This window comes from Rhineura floridana, chromosome 13, assembly GCF_030035675.1.
Source record: "Rhineura floridana isolate rRhiFlo1 chromosome 13, rRhiFlo1.hap2, whole genome shotgun sequence".
Classification (NCBI taxonomy): Eukaryota; Metazoa; Chordata; class Lepidosauria; order Squamata; family Rhineuridae; genus Rhineura; species Rhineura floridana.
This window is the reverse complement of record NC_084492.1, coordinates 40,940,086-40,954,104: the sequence shown is the minus strand read 5'-3', so window position 1 is coordinate 40,954,104 and position 14,019 is coordinate 40,940,086. Positions and strand designations below refer to the sequence as shown.

Sequence of the window (14,019 nt, the reverse complement as noted above, 5' to 3'; positions counted from 1 at the left end):
CCCCCCCCGGCTTTAGGGCCATGAGAAGTGCAGGGTCTCAAACGACGTTAACTTTACCACTGCTTCCAAGAAACCCTTTCCCGCCCCTTGCCTTTAGGCTTCAGAGGAGCATCAGAGTGGCCAAAGTAGCAAGGGTGGTTTTTAATGTACTAATACGTCGTCACCTTCTCCTCAACTCCTCCCTGCCCTTAAATCTGAAGAGTGATCTTTCCCCTTCCACAACATCCTGACGGAAGGAAGGAAGGAAGGAAGGAAGGAAGGAAGGAAGGGCCCCTGGGAGGTGGTGGCCTGGAAAGCACGGCAGATGCACCAGTCAAGTGGAACAGACAGGCGCTGCCTGGCAGCCAAGGCTGGAATGAATGCTATTGTCTTGCCACAAAGGGAGCAGCCCAGCCAGCACTGGAGGGCAGAGAACAAGCCCAGCCAGCAACAAGCCAAAGGATGAAGGAGGCGGCAGCCAAGAAATCAGGGAGAACCTCCTTCTGCTGGGCTGGGGAGCGGAGAGGAGGGCACAGAAAAGAGACTGGCCCTCACCTGCAAAGCTCAGAGGTTTCAGAACGGTGCAGCAACAGCCTGGGCCTAGAGGTATCCCTGTACCCCAAAGCAGCCCACCTCAACAGGATTTTCAAGCTGCAGCCCCAGCCTTGCCACATGCCAGGAACATTTGCTGAAAAAGAAACCTCAAAGGCAGGAGTCAGAAAGGCAAGATCAAAGTGTAACTCCCCCACCCACCCACCCACCCACCCAGAGAGGCAATGCACGGATCACTCTCTATCTGGTAGCAGAGCCCAGAACAAGCCTCTAACGCAGTGGCTCTCCTTAGTCCAACACACAGACGGTCTTTTCAGTCACCAGCTGCTTGACCCTTGTATCAATTGGAGACATCAGGGACTAAACCTGGACCTTTCTATAGGCCCAGGAGAGGCTCTACCACCAAGCTACCAGACCCTCCCCATTGTGACTCCAATCCCCCAAAGGACACAGTCAGCGCAAGGTGGCAAGGGGAACTGGTTCTGCGCCTCAGCATGGTCTCTAACCACCAAGGGGCTGATGCAAGGCTGTCAAACACTGTGCCCACCATGCGGGGGGGGCTGTCCTTAGTGCCCTCCCTCTAGCCCAAAGCCAAAGGGGAGAGAAGAGCTTTCAAAGGGAAGGGGAAGCTTTGCCTCTCCGCCGGGGAGAGAGCTAGTGTAGAACACAGGGCAAGATGGCGCCAGAGACTCGGCCAGGCCAGATCTGTGCTGGGGCGGACTGCCAAGAACTACTTGCAGAGCAGTTCCACGGCGGCAGCAGCAGCAGGGATGCATTTCGTGCTGAGAAGCAGCCGGCAGAGGGACCCCAAATCACTGCCAACCTTCCCAGCTCAGCAATCTGGCAGCTGGTTGCTCCTTGTGGGTTTAGGATACAGCTGAACAAGGAAAACATTCTGGAACAAGTCAGCAGCTGGAGCTTCCTCTCTTGCTGCTTAATGAAAGCCATGAGCGGCTGATGACAAGTGTCTGGAGAAGCAAGCTGGGGCTTTATGAGATTCCTGCCACGTTTCAGAGTGACTGCAGCCTGACTTCACTCTGTCTGCCACAATCCTACTAACCGCTTCCTTCCTGCCAGGCGCTCCTTCTAGAGACTTTCACTAAACCAGTGCACTCTGTGTGTGTGTGTGTGTGTGTGTGCGTGCTTATATACACACACACAACCTCCTCCACCCAGAGGGGCACGAGAAAGGATTGCATTGAACTAAACAGAAAATGAAACCGTGAAGCCCTCCATATCCTCTCGAGAGCACCATCATCATCTCCAGCCATGGGGCACAGCTGCCCCTCTTGCCTCACAACACAAACACATGAGGACAAACAAAACGCTTCTCCTGCCAAAACCTGAGGGGACAGATGATCTTATCCAGCAATGGCTCATCCTTGGCCTGTTGCCCAAAAGCAAAAACAGTTGTCTTTTCCTGGGGATATTCTTGCAACCACAAACTGGAAGCCAGCATAAGAACGGAAGAAGAGCCCGCTGGATCAGGTCAAATGAGGCCGCTCTAGTCCAGCAGATCCTGTTCTCACAGTGGCCAACCAGATGACCAGTATGGGAAGCCCACAAGCAGCAGGACCGGAGCGCAAGAGCACTCTCCCCTCCTGTGGTTTCCAGCAGCGGTATTCAGAAGCAGACTGCCTCCAAGGGTAGAGGCAGAGCAGAGCCACTGTGGCTAGTGGCCAGTGATAGCCTTATACTCCATGAATTTGTCTAAATTCCTTTTAAAGCCACCTAAACTGGCAGCCATTGCGGTCTCTTGGGGGACCGAACTCCATAGTTCCATAGTATGGGCTGTGTGGACAAACTAAAGGAAACCAAACGTAACTGGACTGTCCCAGGGAGACGCACCTGCCAGTTCCAATTCTGATCTCAACCAAGTTCATCTCATGCAATGAGGGGAAAGCCAAACTCTGCAAGCAAAATGTACTTGCCCTGGGGGTGGGCAGCAAGGGTCTTTATCCTAGAGACCATTTTGGCTTTTGTTCTAACACTCAACTGGAACAGAAGGAAGTAGCTTGGGAAAAGAGGGTGTGTTTCGCAGGGGAGGATTCCCTGCACACACCTCTTCTTCCTTTCCAATAAATGGTGCTGCCTTCTTTCCCTCGGCTCAGCACTCTTGTCTGAAGCAACTCTTCAGAAAGCACAAAGCAAGGAAAGGCAGGGAGGGCTTGTGTGTCCCGCCAAGGCAATGCCTCACCCCAGGCTATCCGGCACAGGTGCCCTTTAGAGCAGCGCTGGCCCCAGGGGGTTCATGCACCAGAATCCCTCTGCACTGGGAAGCAGCAGCCACAGCCAGAGCCAGAGATTACTGCCACACTGTCTGAGTCACAAGACCTACGTTCAACTCAGAGTAGACCCACTGAAACTAACGAACCTAAGTCAGCCTTGTCTATTAATGTCAACAGGTCTACTCTGAGTAGGACTAACACAGTGTGCCACTCCCGGAAGAAAGGGGTGCTGCCTATGTCACATGGGGGGGTGCTTCCACAATGGGCTGAGGCAGCACCCACTTCCTCTGAGGGTTGAGCTCAGAAGACGTCCATTCTTCTCACTTTCAAGCAAATTGAAATTTGCACAGCGCTAATTCACCAGCACTTATGTCAGTCAAAGCCAACTCCCGCCATATCAGAGCAATTTTCAGTTTAAACAAAACAGTGAAAAACATTAACAAAAACAAAACAGAAATAACTTGGGGGGGGGAGAGAGAGTGTAGGTAGATTAAAAAATAAAGCACACTAACCAAAGCCTTGGCGTGGGGAGGACACTTTCGATCCTGGCTGCAGGGCTCTTTGAAAGTCTCTATGTATGCAGCCCCACATTCAGGGTTCCCAGAGTCGGTCACAAGGGCGCTATACTGGTCACCAATGCACTGTAATGAATCAGAAGCAGGTCTCCCGGCCTCTCTGGAGGGGGCTTCTTGGGAGGAAAACTCCTTCCAGTCCACAAGGCTAAAAAGCATGCATGATGTCAGAGGCCAGCTACTCCCAAGAAAGATAAAGTATTACTGACCCAACCTCATCCTGACGGGAACAGCAGCCTCAACCCATGCATGAAGCCTCAGTGGGAAGAGGGCAGAAGGCCATTTTGTAAGAGGGCAGAGCTAGGTTTAGTTGCACACTTCCCTGCTGGGCAGACAAAGGCTGCTCTGAGCAGGTCCATTGGTCTACACAAGGCCTGGCAACAAGGACTTGTTCCATGAGAGAGAAAGGACTGCTAAGACCTGCTAAATGGGACCCAGGACTTGGTGCGAGATGTAAGTGGCCAATACGTCCCAGTCGGTATAACACCATAGTGCTATTAAATTTAACGTATGTTCAGACTCAGGGATCTGCCTTGTATCTACTGCGGTGAAGACAGATATAAAGCCTTCAGCTTCTCTGCAATCTCCTTATCCTCCTTTAGCACACCTTTGACTTTCTTGTCATCCAAGGATCAGTCTTCTGCTATTGATGAAGATTTTTTGTTGGTGGTCTTTAGGTTTTTAGCAACATGCTCCTCAAATTCCCTTTTAACTTCCCTTATTGTCTGCTTGCATTTCTTTTGCCAAAGTCTGCATTCCTTTTTGTTTTCCTCATTCAGACAAGACTTCCATTTTTTGAAGGAAGCTTTCTTGCTTCTAATAGCTTCTTTGACTGTGCTTTTTAACCATGCTGGCATCCTCCTAACTCTGGTGGTATCTTTCCTGATCTGTGCTATGCACTCTAGCTGAGCTTCTAAAATTGTGTTTTTAAACACACTCCCAAGCATTTTGGAATGATTTGACTCTCCTGACTTTCCTTTTCAAATTCCTTTTTACCAATCCCCTCATTTGGGGGAAGTTTCCTCTTCTGAAGTAAAATGTGACTATGCTTGATTTTTTCAGTCATTGTCTACTTGCATATATTTTGAATTTGATAGCATTATAATCAGTGTTCCCGGTCTGTTCAATACCACTTACATCTCGCATCAGGTCCTGGGCGCCGTCTTAAGTCTAAGGTCACCACCCCTCTGGCTGGCTCCATGACCAAATGTTCTAGGACACAATCATTTACGATATCTAGAAGTTTTTCTCTTTGTTTTCACTGGAACATATGTGTAGCCAATCTATATGAGGATACCGGAAAAGAAATGCAAGCAGACAATAAGGGATACTAAAAAAGAATCTGAGCAGCACAATGCTAAAAACGTGAAGAAGAAGAAGAACATTCTTTAAAAATACTTTAGGAGCAGGAGACCGGCTAGGGGTGGTTGGACCCTTGGTTGACGAGGGAGTCAAAGGTGTGCTAAAGGAGGATAAGGAGGTTGCAGAGAAGCTGGATGAATTCTTTGCATTGGTCTTCCCAGTGGAAGATATAGGGCAGATCCCTGTGCCTGAACTACCTTTTGCAGGAGGGGAGTCTGAGGAACTGAGGCAGATAGTGGTGACAAAATACCAAGTTCTACCGATACACCTTACTGATAAATTAAAAATTGACAAATTACTGATTCTGGATGGTATGCACCTGAGAGTTCTTCAAAAGCTCAAATGTGAAATTGCTGATTTTCCAACAAGAACATGTCACTTGCTGGGAAAAGACTGTAGTTCAATGGCAGAGCAGAAGGTCCCAGGTTCCATCCCAGACAGGGCCGGGAAAAGTTCTTGCCCTAAACCCCAGAGAGCAGCTGCCAGACAGAACACACCACACTGAGCCAGATGGAAGAACGGTCTGGTTCAGTACAAGACAGTTTCCTCTGTCCATAACATCAGCCTCTGAACCTGAGGACTGGAAAGTAGCCAACAGAACATCAATTTTGAACAAGGGATCCAGGAGAGATCCAGGAAATTACAGGATAGTTAGCTGAACATCTGTTCCAGGAAAGCTGGTGGAACGCATTGTTAAAGATAGAATTGCCAAGCATATAAAAGTACAGTAGGCCCCACTTTTTGGTGTTCCGCGAATACTGCGGCACCAGCAGGATGATCAGCTGGAGCACGGGGAGCTTGCGCACTACAACTGATCGCTGTCAGCTGGAGTGCAACAGCTGGAATACAGTAGGGCCCCACTTTCCAGCGGTTTTCGCTTTTCGGCAGGAGCCTGGAACATAACCTGCCGTATGAGTGGGGTCCTACTGTACACGTCTTGCTGAAGCAGAACCAGCATGGCGTCTGCAAGGGCAAGTCCTGTCTCACTCGCCTATTAAGAGTATTCTCAGAGCGTCAACAAGCATAGAGACAAAGGGGATCCAGTCCACAATGTGTAGCCAGACTTTCAAAAAAGCTTTTGATAAAGTACCTCACTAAAGACTCCTGAGTAAGCTTAGCAGCCATGGGATAAGAGGAGAGATTCTCTCTTATGGGCCAGGAACTGGTTAAAGAACAGGAAACAGAGAGTAGGAATAAATGGACCGTCCTTCTGACGGAGGGATGCAAGGAGTGCGGTCTCCTGAGGGTCAGCATTGGGAACTGTGCGTGGAGTTGGGGTAAGCAGTGAGGTGGGAGATGACACTAACCTGAACAACAAGGGGATTGCAAGGGGTTCCAAAAGGATCTCTCCTTCCTGAGTGAATGGACATTAAAATAAAAAAGACATCTAATTTAAGAAAGTGTAAAGTGATGTACACTGGGGCAAAAACAAGACAAAAATGCTAACTTCACATGTACACTTATTAGGTCTGGATTTGCAGTGACTGACCAGACTTGATGATGTCAGCCCAATATTGTTGATGGCTCTGCATCCCTCTGAATACCAGTTGCATTGGCCTCACAGGTGGGCAGAGCGCTGCTCTGCTCATCGGCTCTGGTGGGATTCCCACAGGCTACTGACGGGCCGCTGTGAGAACAGAATGTTAGACTAAATTGTTAGACTTCCGTCTGATCCAACTGCCGGACTCTTCTAATGTCCATATGGCTCTGGCTGTGATTAGGGACAGTGCTGGAAGAATTATGTCCACCAAAACCGCCCAGAGAGCTTTGGATAAGGGGCAGTATAGAAATGAAATGAAATGAATGAATGAATGGGATTGTCAAAGATTCTGACAAAATAGTATTCTGATTAGCAAGCTAGCTAAATGTGGGCTGGATGGAACAACTATCAGGTAGATCCACAGCTGGCTACAGAATTGTACTCCGAGTGCTTATCAATGGCTCCTGCTCAAACTGGGAGGAGGTAACGAACGGAGCACCGCAGGGATCGGATGCTGGCCAGTGCACTTCAACATTTTTATTAACGACTTGGATGAGGAGGTGCAGAGAATCTAGTTCCCTTCTATTCAACATTGGTTAGGCCTCATTTTGAGTACTGCATCCAGTTCTGGACACCACACTTTAAGAAGGATGCAGACTAACTGGAACAGGTTCAGAGGGGGCAAAGAGGATGATCAGGGGACTAGAAACAAAGTCCTATCAGGAGAGACTGAAAGAACTGAGCATGTTTAGCCTGGAGAAGAGAAGACTGAGGGGAGATATGACACCACTGTTCAAGTACTTGAAAGGCTGCCACACAGAGGAGGGCCGGGATCTCTTCTCGATCATCCCAGAGTGCAGGACATGGGATAATGGGCTCAAGTAACAGGAAGCCAGATTTCAGCTGAGTATCAGGAAAAACTTTGTAACTGTTAAGAGCAGTATGGCAATTGAATCAATTACCTAGGGAGGTGGTGGGCTCTCCAACACTGGAGCCATTCAAGAGACAGCTGGACAGCCACCTGTCGGGTATGAGCAGGGAGTTAAGACTCTATGGCCTTATAGGCCCCTTCCAACTCTACTGTTCTATGATGATTCTATGGATCTTTCTCGTGGAATGAAGGGACTGATGCCATCTGTCCAAACTGAGCCATGAAGAAAAGAGAGAGACTATGCCAGGCTTGCTAGGAGAGATGGGTTGACTCTTCAGCATCAAGCAGCGTGCACACGCACACACACACGGCAATTTGCTGTTCAAGGTCAATCTTGCAACGTGAAAGGTGAACTGACCTGCTTCAGGCACCACCATGAGGGCAGACATGGAAGGATTTGGTGTCTGACTACTACAAGAGAACTTGTTCAAGTATTAGCCCTATCCAGTGGGGAAAAGAGAGGTGATCTGGGCTCCACACAAGGTAGCAAAGTGCGTCTTGGGCCACCCCGGTCAAGCAAGAGTGCTCCTCCCCGGCTAAAAGTCTGACTTTCCCTACCCTCCAAAACTTGCTTCCTCAGCTTGCTGCTTGCACCCTCCCCCGGCCCAAGTTCACCTGCTACCTCCAGGGAAACCAACTGAGCCCTCCAACTCCCACTGGACAGCTCATGGTTACCTGTTTCCCATCCCTTATAAAGCTTCTATTCCCTGCCCAGATCACTTAATTGAGCCAAGGAAGGCAGGGAGACAAGGAAGGCACCACTACAAAGACAAATAGAGGAGCCCTCAAAAGTACACCAAGAGTAAGATAAGTTCGATTCTCCTTAATTTGGGCCAAGATGCTAGAAAATGTCTCCCTGAAAAATGTCTAAGGCATTCCTGAGAGCCACTTACTCACTTTCTTTTCTGGTTGAACACAGGTAGCTTTGACCTGGGAACTTGATTTTAATTTCAGAAGTGGATGTGCACACATTCCCTCAAGAAGCCTCCAGGAGGATAGGCCAGACTGAATGAGCATAAACCACATGGCAACAAAGTTCGATCTTCTCTACAAAGTTGGGAAGAAGGTAGAGTATGGGCCCAGTGCATTGTCTATCCCTCCCCACCCCACTGCCAGCACATGAATCCCTACTCTCTCTTACTGGCACCTGCCAGGGCACTGCACAGGAGGGCAGCTGCCCATGCAACCGCAAGAAAAAGGAGCCAGCAACTGGCAGAAATCTTTATACATCATCAGATAATTTGTGAAATGGATGCCTTTCCCACAACAGGAGAGTAAGAGGCAAGGGTGCCTGTGACACGGATGCAGCAGATGATCTGCATCCCTCTGGGCTCTCCAGTCACACACATCCACTCCAAACCAACTGAGCTGATGCTGGTCTCGACAGGCAAGTAAAAAGTCAGTGCAAATCCTCCTTCAGCCCTCAAGGGTCTGGATGATGGGCCAAAATCCAGCCACAATCCCAGCACTGTCTTCCCAAGGCAGCCCTGAGGGAAGGCCAACTTCTGAAATGGCGTGAGCAACAATACCCCCTGATGTCACTGAATCAGACACATTCTCAGTCATCCCAGGATACAGAATAATGGGCTCAAGTTACCAGGAAGACAGATTTCGGCTGAACATCAGGAAACACTTCCTAACGGTTAGAGCATTACGACAATGGAACCAATGACCTTAGGAGGTAGAGGATTCTCCAACACTGGAGGCATTCCAAAGGCATCTGGACAGCCACCTGTCGGGAATGCTTTCATTTGAATTCCTGCATTGAGGAGGGGTTGGACTCAATGGCCTTGTAGGCCCCTTCCAACTCTACTATTCTATGATTCTATCATTCTACATCTCACTGTTCTGGTGTGAGGAATACCACTCACCGGCATCAGGGGCAGGACATTTCTGGATGGTGAAGATCTGACCCAGGTCCTCCTCTTCCTCGGGAAGGCCTTTCTGCAGGCGTTGCAGCTTACGCAGGCTCTCGCTCCTCTGGTGCTTCATGGAGCGCACGTGCTGGATGAGATTCAGTTTGGCCTTGGTAGAGTAGTTGCAGAGGACACAGTGGTAGAAGCAGCTTTCCCCCTCAACTCCACTCTCGTGATGCTGAAGGTGCTGCAGGATGGAAAGCAGAGCAAAAGGTCATAAATGGGGACCAGTTCGTGCAAAACACTCACTCCAGGGCAAAACTGGGGACCTGTCAAGATCGTGGGGCCTCTAACAGCCCCTGGCCCCAAAAGGCAGGAAGAGGGAGAAGGGGAGGAGAAAGGCCGGCCTGTTTCCAAGCTGACTTTCCTGCCCTCTCCCCCATTTCAAGCACCTGAGGTATATCTCCTGAATTTGAATGCAAAAGACACAGACTCCTTTGTCACGTAAAAGACTAAAAATGTCTTGCCTTTAAAGGACCACTTTTTATTCTGGAGTTTCTCTTGTTAAAAACACAATTAAAAATCATGTTGAAGCAAAGCACACACACACGCACCTAAAAAAACTGGAGTCTTTTGGCACCTTCACGACTAACAGATTGATTCTGGCATATGTTTTTGTGGACCAGAGCTCACTTTGCATGTCTGATGAAGCGAGCAATTCATATAAGACCATAAGAACAGCCCTGCAGTGCGGGATCAGGCCCAAGGGGGATCATCTAGTCCAGCGCCCTGTTCTCACAGTGGCCAGCCAGATGCCCCAGTGGGAACGCCACAAACAGCACTCTCTCCACTTTCAATTCCCAGCAACTGGTACAACTACATGTTGGTTTTAGGAACTCTCTGCAGCATCAGTGGGAAGCTTGCTTTAAATCAATGCACCTGTAGCAAGAAGTGCCCCTTGCAAGCAGCCCACGCTAAATTCCCAACAAAGACCCCTGAGGCACAACGGGGTGGAGAGGAGTCACTACAGAGAGATGGTTCTAGATTCCTAGTCTCCAGCCCGCCACCTGACACCCAAAAGGAATGCACAAAACAGTCTTTGGGAAGAGTAGAGAATGGAGCAGAGCGTCTGCCTGGGCAGCTGCCCACACCTCTGACTGATGCAGGCCAAACCTTCCCAGAGGGGCCCTTCCTCGTCACAGGAAGTTACCCAGCCCTTCACTGCCTGCACAAGGTCCAGAGCACCAACACACAGGCAACCAAGAACAACACTCAAGATGCATGACGCGAGAAGTTTTAAGAGCAGAAGAGCCCTGTAGCTGGATCAGCTCAAAGGCCTGTGCATATCAGCATCTTGTTCTCACAGTGGCCAACCAGGTGCCCCTGGGACCTGAGCAGGGCCTGAATGCAACAGCACTCTCCCCACAAGTGCACCAGAGACATTCTGCCTCTGGCACTAAAGGTAGTACACGGCCATCATGACTAGTAGCTACTGATTGCCTTATCCTCTATGAACTTGTCTACAACCTTATTAAAGCCATCCAAGATGGTGGCCACATCTTGTGATAGCCAGTTCCATCACTTACCTACATGCTGTGTGAACATAAGAACATAAGAAGAGCCTGCTGGATCAGGCCAGTGGCCCATCTAGTCCAGCATCCTGTTCTCACAGTGGCCAACCAGGTGCCTGGGGGAAGCCCGCAAGCAGGACCCGAGTGCAAGAACACTCTCCCCTCCTGAGGCTTCCGGCAACTGGTTTTCAGAAGCATGCTGCCTCTGACTAGGGTGGCAGAGCACAGCCATCACGGCTAGTAGCCATTGATAGCCCTGTCCTCCATGAATTTGTCTAATCTTCTTTTAAAGCCATCCAAGCTGGTGGCCATTACTGCATCTTGTGGGAGCAAATTCCATAGTTTAAAGTTCCATAGCCTTTTTCACAGCTGCCGCACACTGGGTCGACATTTTCATCGTGCTGTCCACTACAACCCCGAGGTCTCTCTCCTGGTCGGTCACCGCCAGTTCAGACCCCATGAGCGTATATGTGAAATGAAGATTTTTTGCTCCAATATGCATAATTTTACACTTGTTTATATTGAATTGCATTTGCCATTTTTCCGCCCATTCACTCAGTCTGGAGAGGTCTTTTTGGAGCTCTTCGCAATCCCTTTTTGTTTTAACAACCCTGAACAATTTAGTGTCATCAGCAAACTTGGCCACTTCACTGCTCACTCCTAATTCTAGGTCATTAATGAACAAGTTGAAAAGTACAGGTCCCAATACCGATCCTTGAGGGACTCCACTTTCTACAGCCCTCCATTGGGAGAACTGTCCATTTATTCCTACTCTCTGCTTTCTGCTTCTTAACCAATCCCTTATCCACAAGAGGACCTCTCCTCTTATTCCATGACTGCTAAGCTTCCTCAGAAGTCTTTGGTGAGGTACCTTGTCAAACGCTTTTTGAAAGTCTAAGCACACTATGTCCACTGGATCACCTCTATCTATATGCTTGTTGACACTCTCAAAGAATTCTAGTAGGTTACTGAGACAGGACTTTCCCTTGCAGAAGCCATGCTGGCTCTGCTTCAGCAAGGCTTGTTCTTCTATGTTCTTAGTTAATCTAGCTTTAATAATACTTTCTACCAGTTTTCCAGGGACAGAAGTTAAGCTAACTGGCCTGTAATTTCCGGGATCCCCTCTGGATCCCTTTTTGAAGATTGGCGTTACATTTGCCACTTTCCAGTTCTCAGGCACAGAGGAGGACCCGAGGGACAAGTTACATATTTTAGTTAGCAGATCTGCAATTTCACATTTGAGTTCTTTGAGAACTCTCGGGTGGATGCCATCCGGGCCTGGTGATTTGTCAGTTTTTATATTGTCCATTAAGCCTAGAACTTCCTCTCTCGTTACCACTATTTGTCTCAGTTCCTCGGAATCCCTTCCTGCAAATGTTAGTTCAGGTTCAGGGATCTGCCCTATATCTTCAATTGTGAAGACAGCATCCTGTTCTCACAGCGGCCAACCAGGTGCCTGGGGGAAGCCCGCAAGCAGTGAAGAAGTCCCTATGGCCTCATGGCCTCAGTTCTGCCCATTCAGACCTCGTTACAAGTATATGTGCTCTATTCAGCAAAGGCGAGGCCTCATCTTGAGTACTGTGTCCAGTTCTGGTGTCCGCACTTCAAGAAGGATGCAGGCAAACTGGAACGGGTTCAGAGGAGGGCAACAAGGATGATCAGGGGACTGGAAACAAAGCCCTATGAGGAGAGACTGAAAGAACTGGGCATGTTTAGCCTGGAGAAGAGAAGACTGAGGGGAGATATGATAGCACTCTTCAAGTACATGAAAGGTTGTCACATAGAGGAGGGCTGGGATCTCTTCTTAGTCGTCCCAGAGTGCAGGACATGGAATAATGGGCTCAAGTTGCAGGAAGCCAGATTTCAACTGGACATCAGGGAAAACTTCCTGTAAGAGCCATACAACAATGGAACCTATGACCTAGAGACGTAGTGGGCTCTCCGACACTGGAGGCCTTCAAGAGGCAGCTGGACAGCCATCTGTTGGGAATGCTTTGATTTGGATTCCTGCACTGAGCAGGGGGTTGGACTGGATGGCCTTAGAGGCCCCTTCCAACTCTACTATTCTATGATTCTATGAAATGGTGTATGTGTGTGCATGTGCCCCAATGTGCATCACCGATTCACACCTGCCTACACTGAACCACATTTGCCATTTTAATGCCCATTAATCCAGTCTGAAGAGGAGCTCCTCACATTCCCTTTGTTGTTTTCACCACCCTGAAAAATTTGGTGTTGCTGTTGGTCTGCTCCTTCCGCCTAAAAGCATCCTGCAACAAACCCAGCAGAGAACCCACTTGGCTGTTTGTGGCCGGTTTCTCAGCAACCCACTTGGCCTCCTGATCCATGGGCCGTCATTACAGTTTGCACCTCCCTTCACAAGCCTGCTGGAAGAAATTCAGTATGGAAAAGGTCTGTGTTCACTAAATTCTAGCGTTTTGAATCTCTCTCACAGACACACCGTGCAGACTGTCACTCAATGGAGATGAGCTGGACCAAAGGGGAAGCCTACAACTCTCAGCTGGTGTGATGGGCAGACAGGCAGGACCACAGAGAACCACAGGAAGATGCCTTATGCCTAATGCGATGATTGGGCAGTCTAGCTCAATATGATCTACACTGGCTGTGCCTCTCCAGATTTTCATTCCAGCCCTACCTGGAGATGCTGTGGAGTGAACCTGAGGCATTCTACGTGCAAAGCATGTGCTCTACCCCAAGCTCATCCAGACAGGATACCAAAAGGAAAAGGTTAAACAACAAGTCTCACTGGGAAGGAATTCCTCCTAAAAAATATGTGCCTTTCACTAGTTACTAAGAAAAGCCAACCAACTTCATGCATGGAATGCAAAATATTGATCATGGTTAGTCAATGCTTCATTTTTAAAGCAGAAACCCACAGAAGTGCATTTTGATAAAAACCCTTACAAGTGAAGCCTCCCAGAGGATTAGGCCTTGCTATCAAATGAGGGCATTTCTCAGCCCAGCCAGGGCCATTCGATAGAACAGAGGCAGCCAATGTTGTGCCCTCCAAATGTTGTGAACTACAACGTGCACCAGCCCCAACCAGCATAGTCAAAGGTCAGGGATGATGGGAGTTGTAGTCCACAACAGCTGGAGGACACCATACTGACTGCACCTGTGCTACAAAAATAGCCCTGGGAAGGGGCAGGTTGAAGAGCACAAGGACAATCTATATTTATTTATTTATTTATTTATTTTGTTTCATTTTTAAACCGCCCATAGCGAACAGCTCTCTGGGCGGTGTACAAAAAGATTAAAATACAAAATATCATAATAAAATCAACAAACAATAGTAAACACAGACAAGGAACAACAGAATATAAAAGTTAAACACATTAAAATGCCTGGGAGCATAGCCAGGTTTTAACCTGGCGCCGAAAAGATAGAAGCGTAGGCGCCAGGCGTATTTCTTCGGGGAGGCTATTCCACAATTCGGGGGCCACTACAGAAAAGGCCCTAGATCGAGT

At 48.7% G+C, this 14,019-nt stretch overlaps 1 protein-coding gene across 6 annotated transcripts in view; it reads right to left on the bottom strand.

Annotated features, from left to right (window-relative positions):
• Positions 1-14,019, bottom strand: part of ZFHX3 (zinc finger homeobox 3) — a 178,677-nt gene that overhangs the window by 69,363 nt on the left and 95,295 nt on the right. For all 6 annotated transcript variants that reach the window (XM_061594327.1, XM_061594326.1, XM_061594332.1 and 3 more), the window contains one exon: positions 8,976-9,207. In XM_061594327.1, the coding sequence (XP_061450311.1) occupies positions 8,976-9,207 (232 nt within the window). The remainder of the gene's footprint in view (positions 1-8,975; positions 9,208-14,019) is intronic.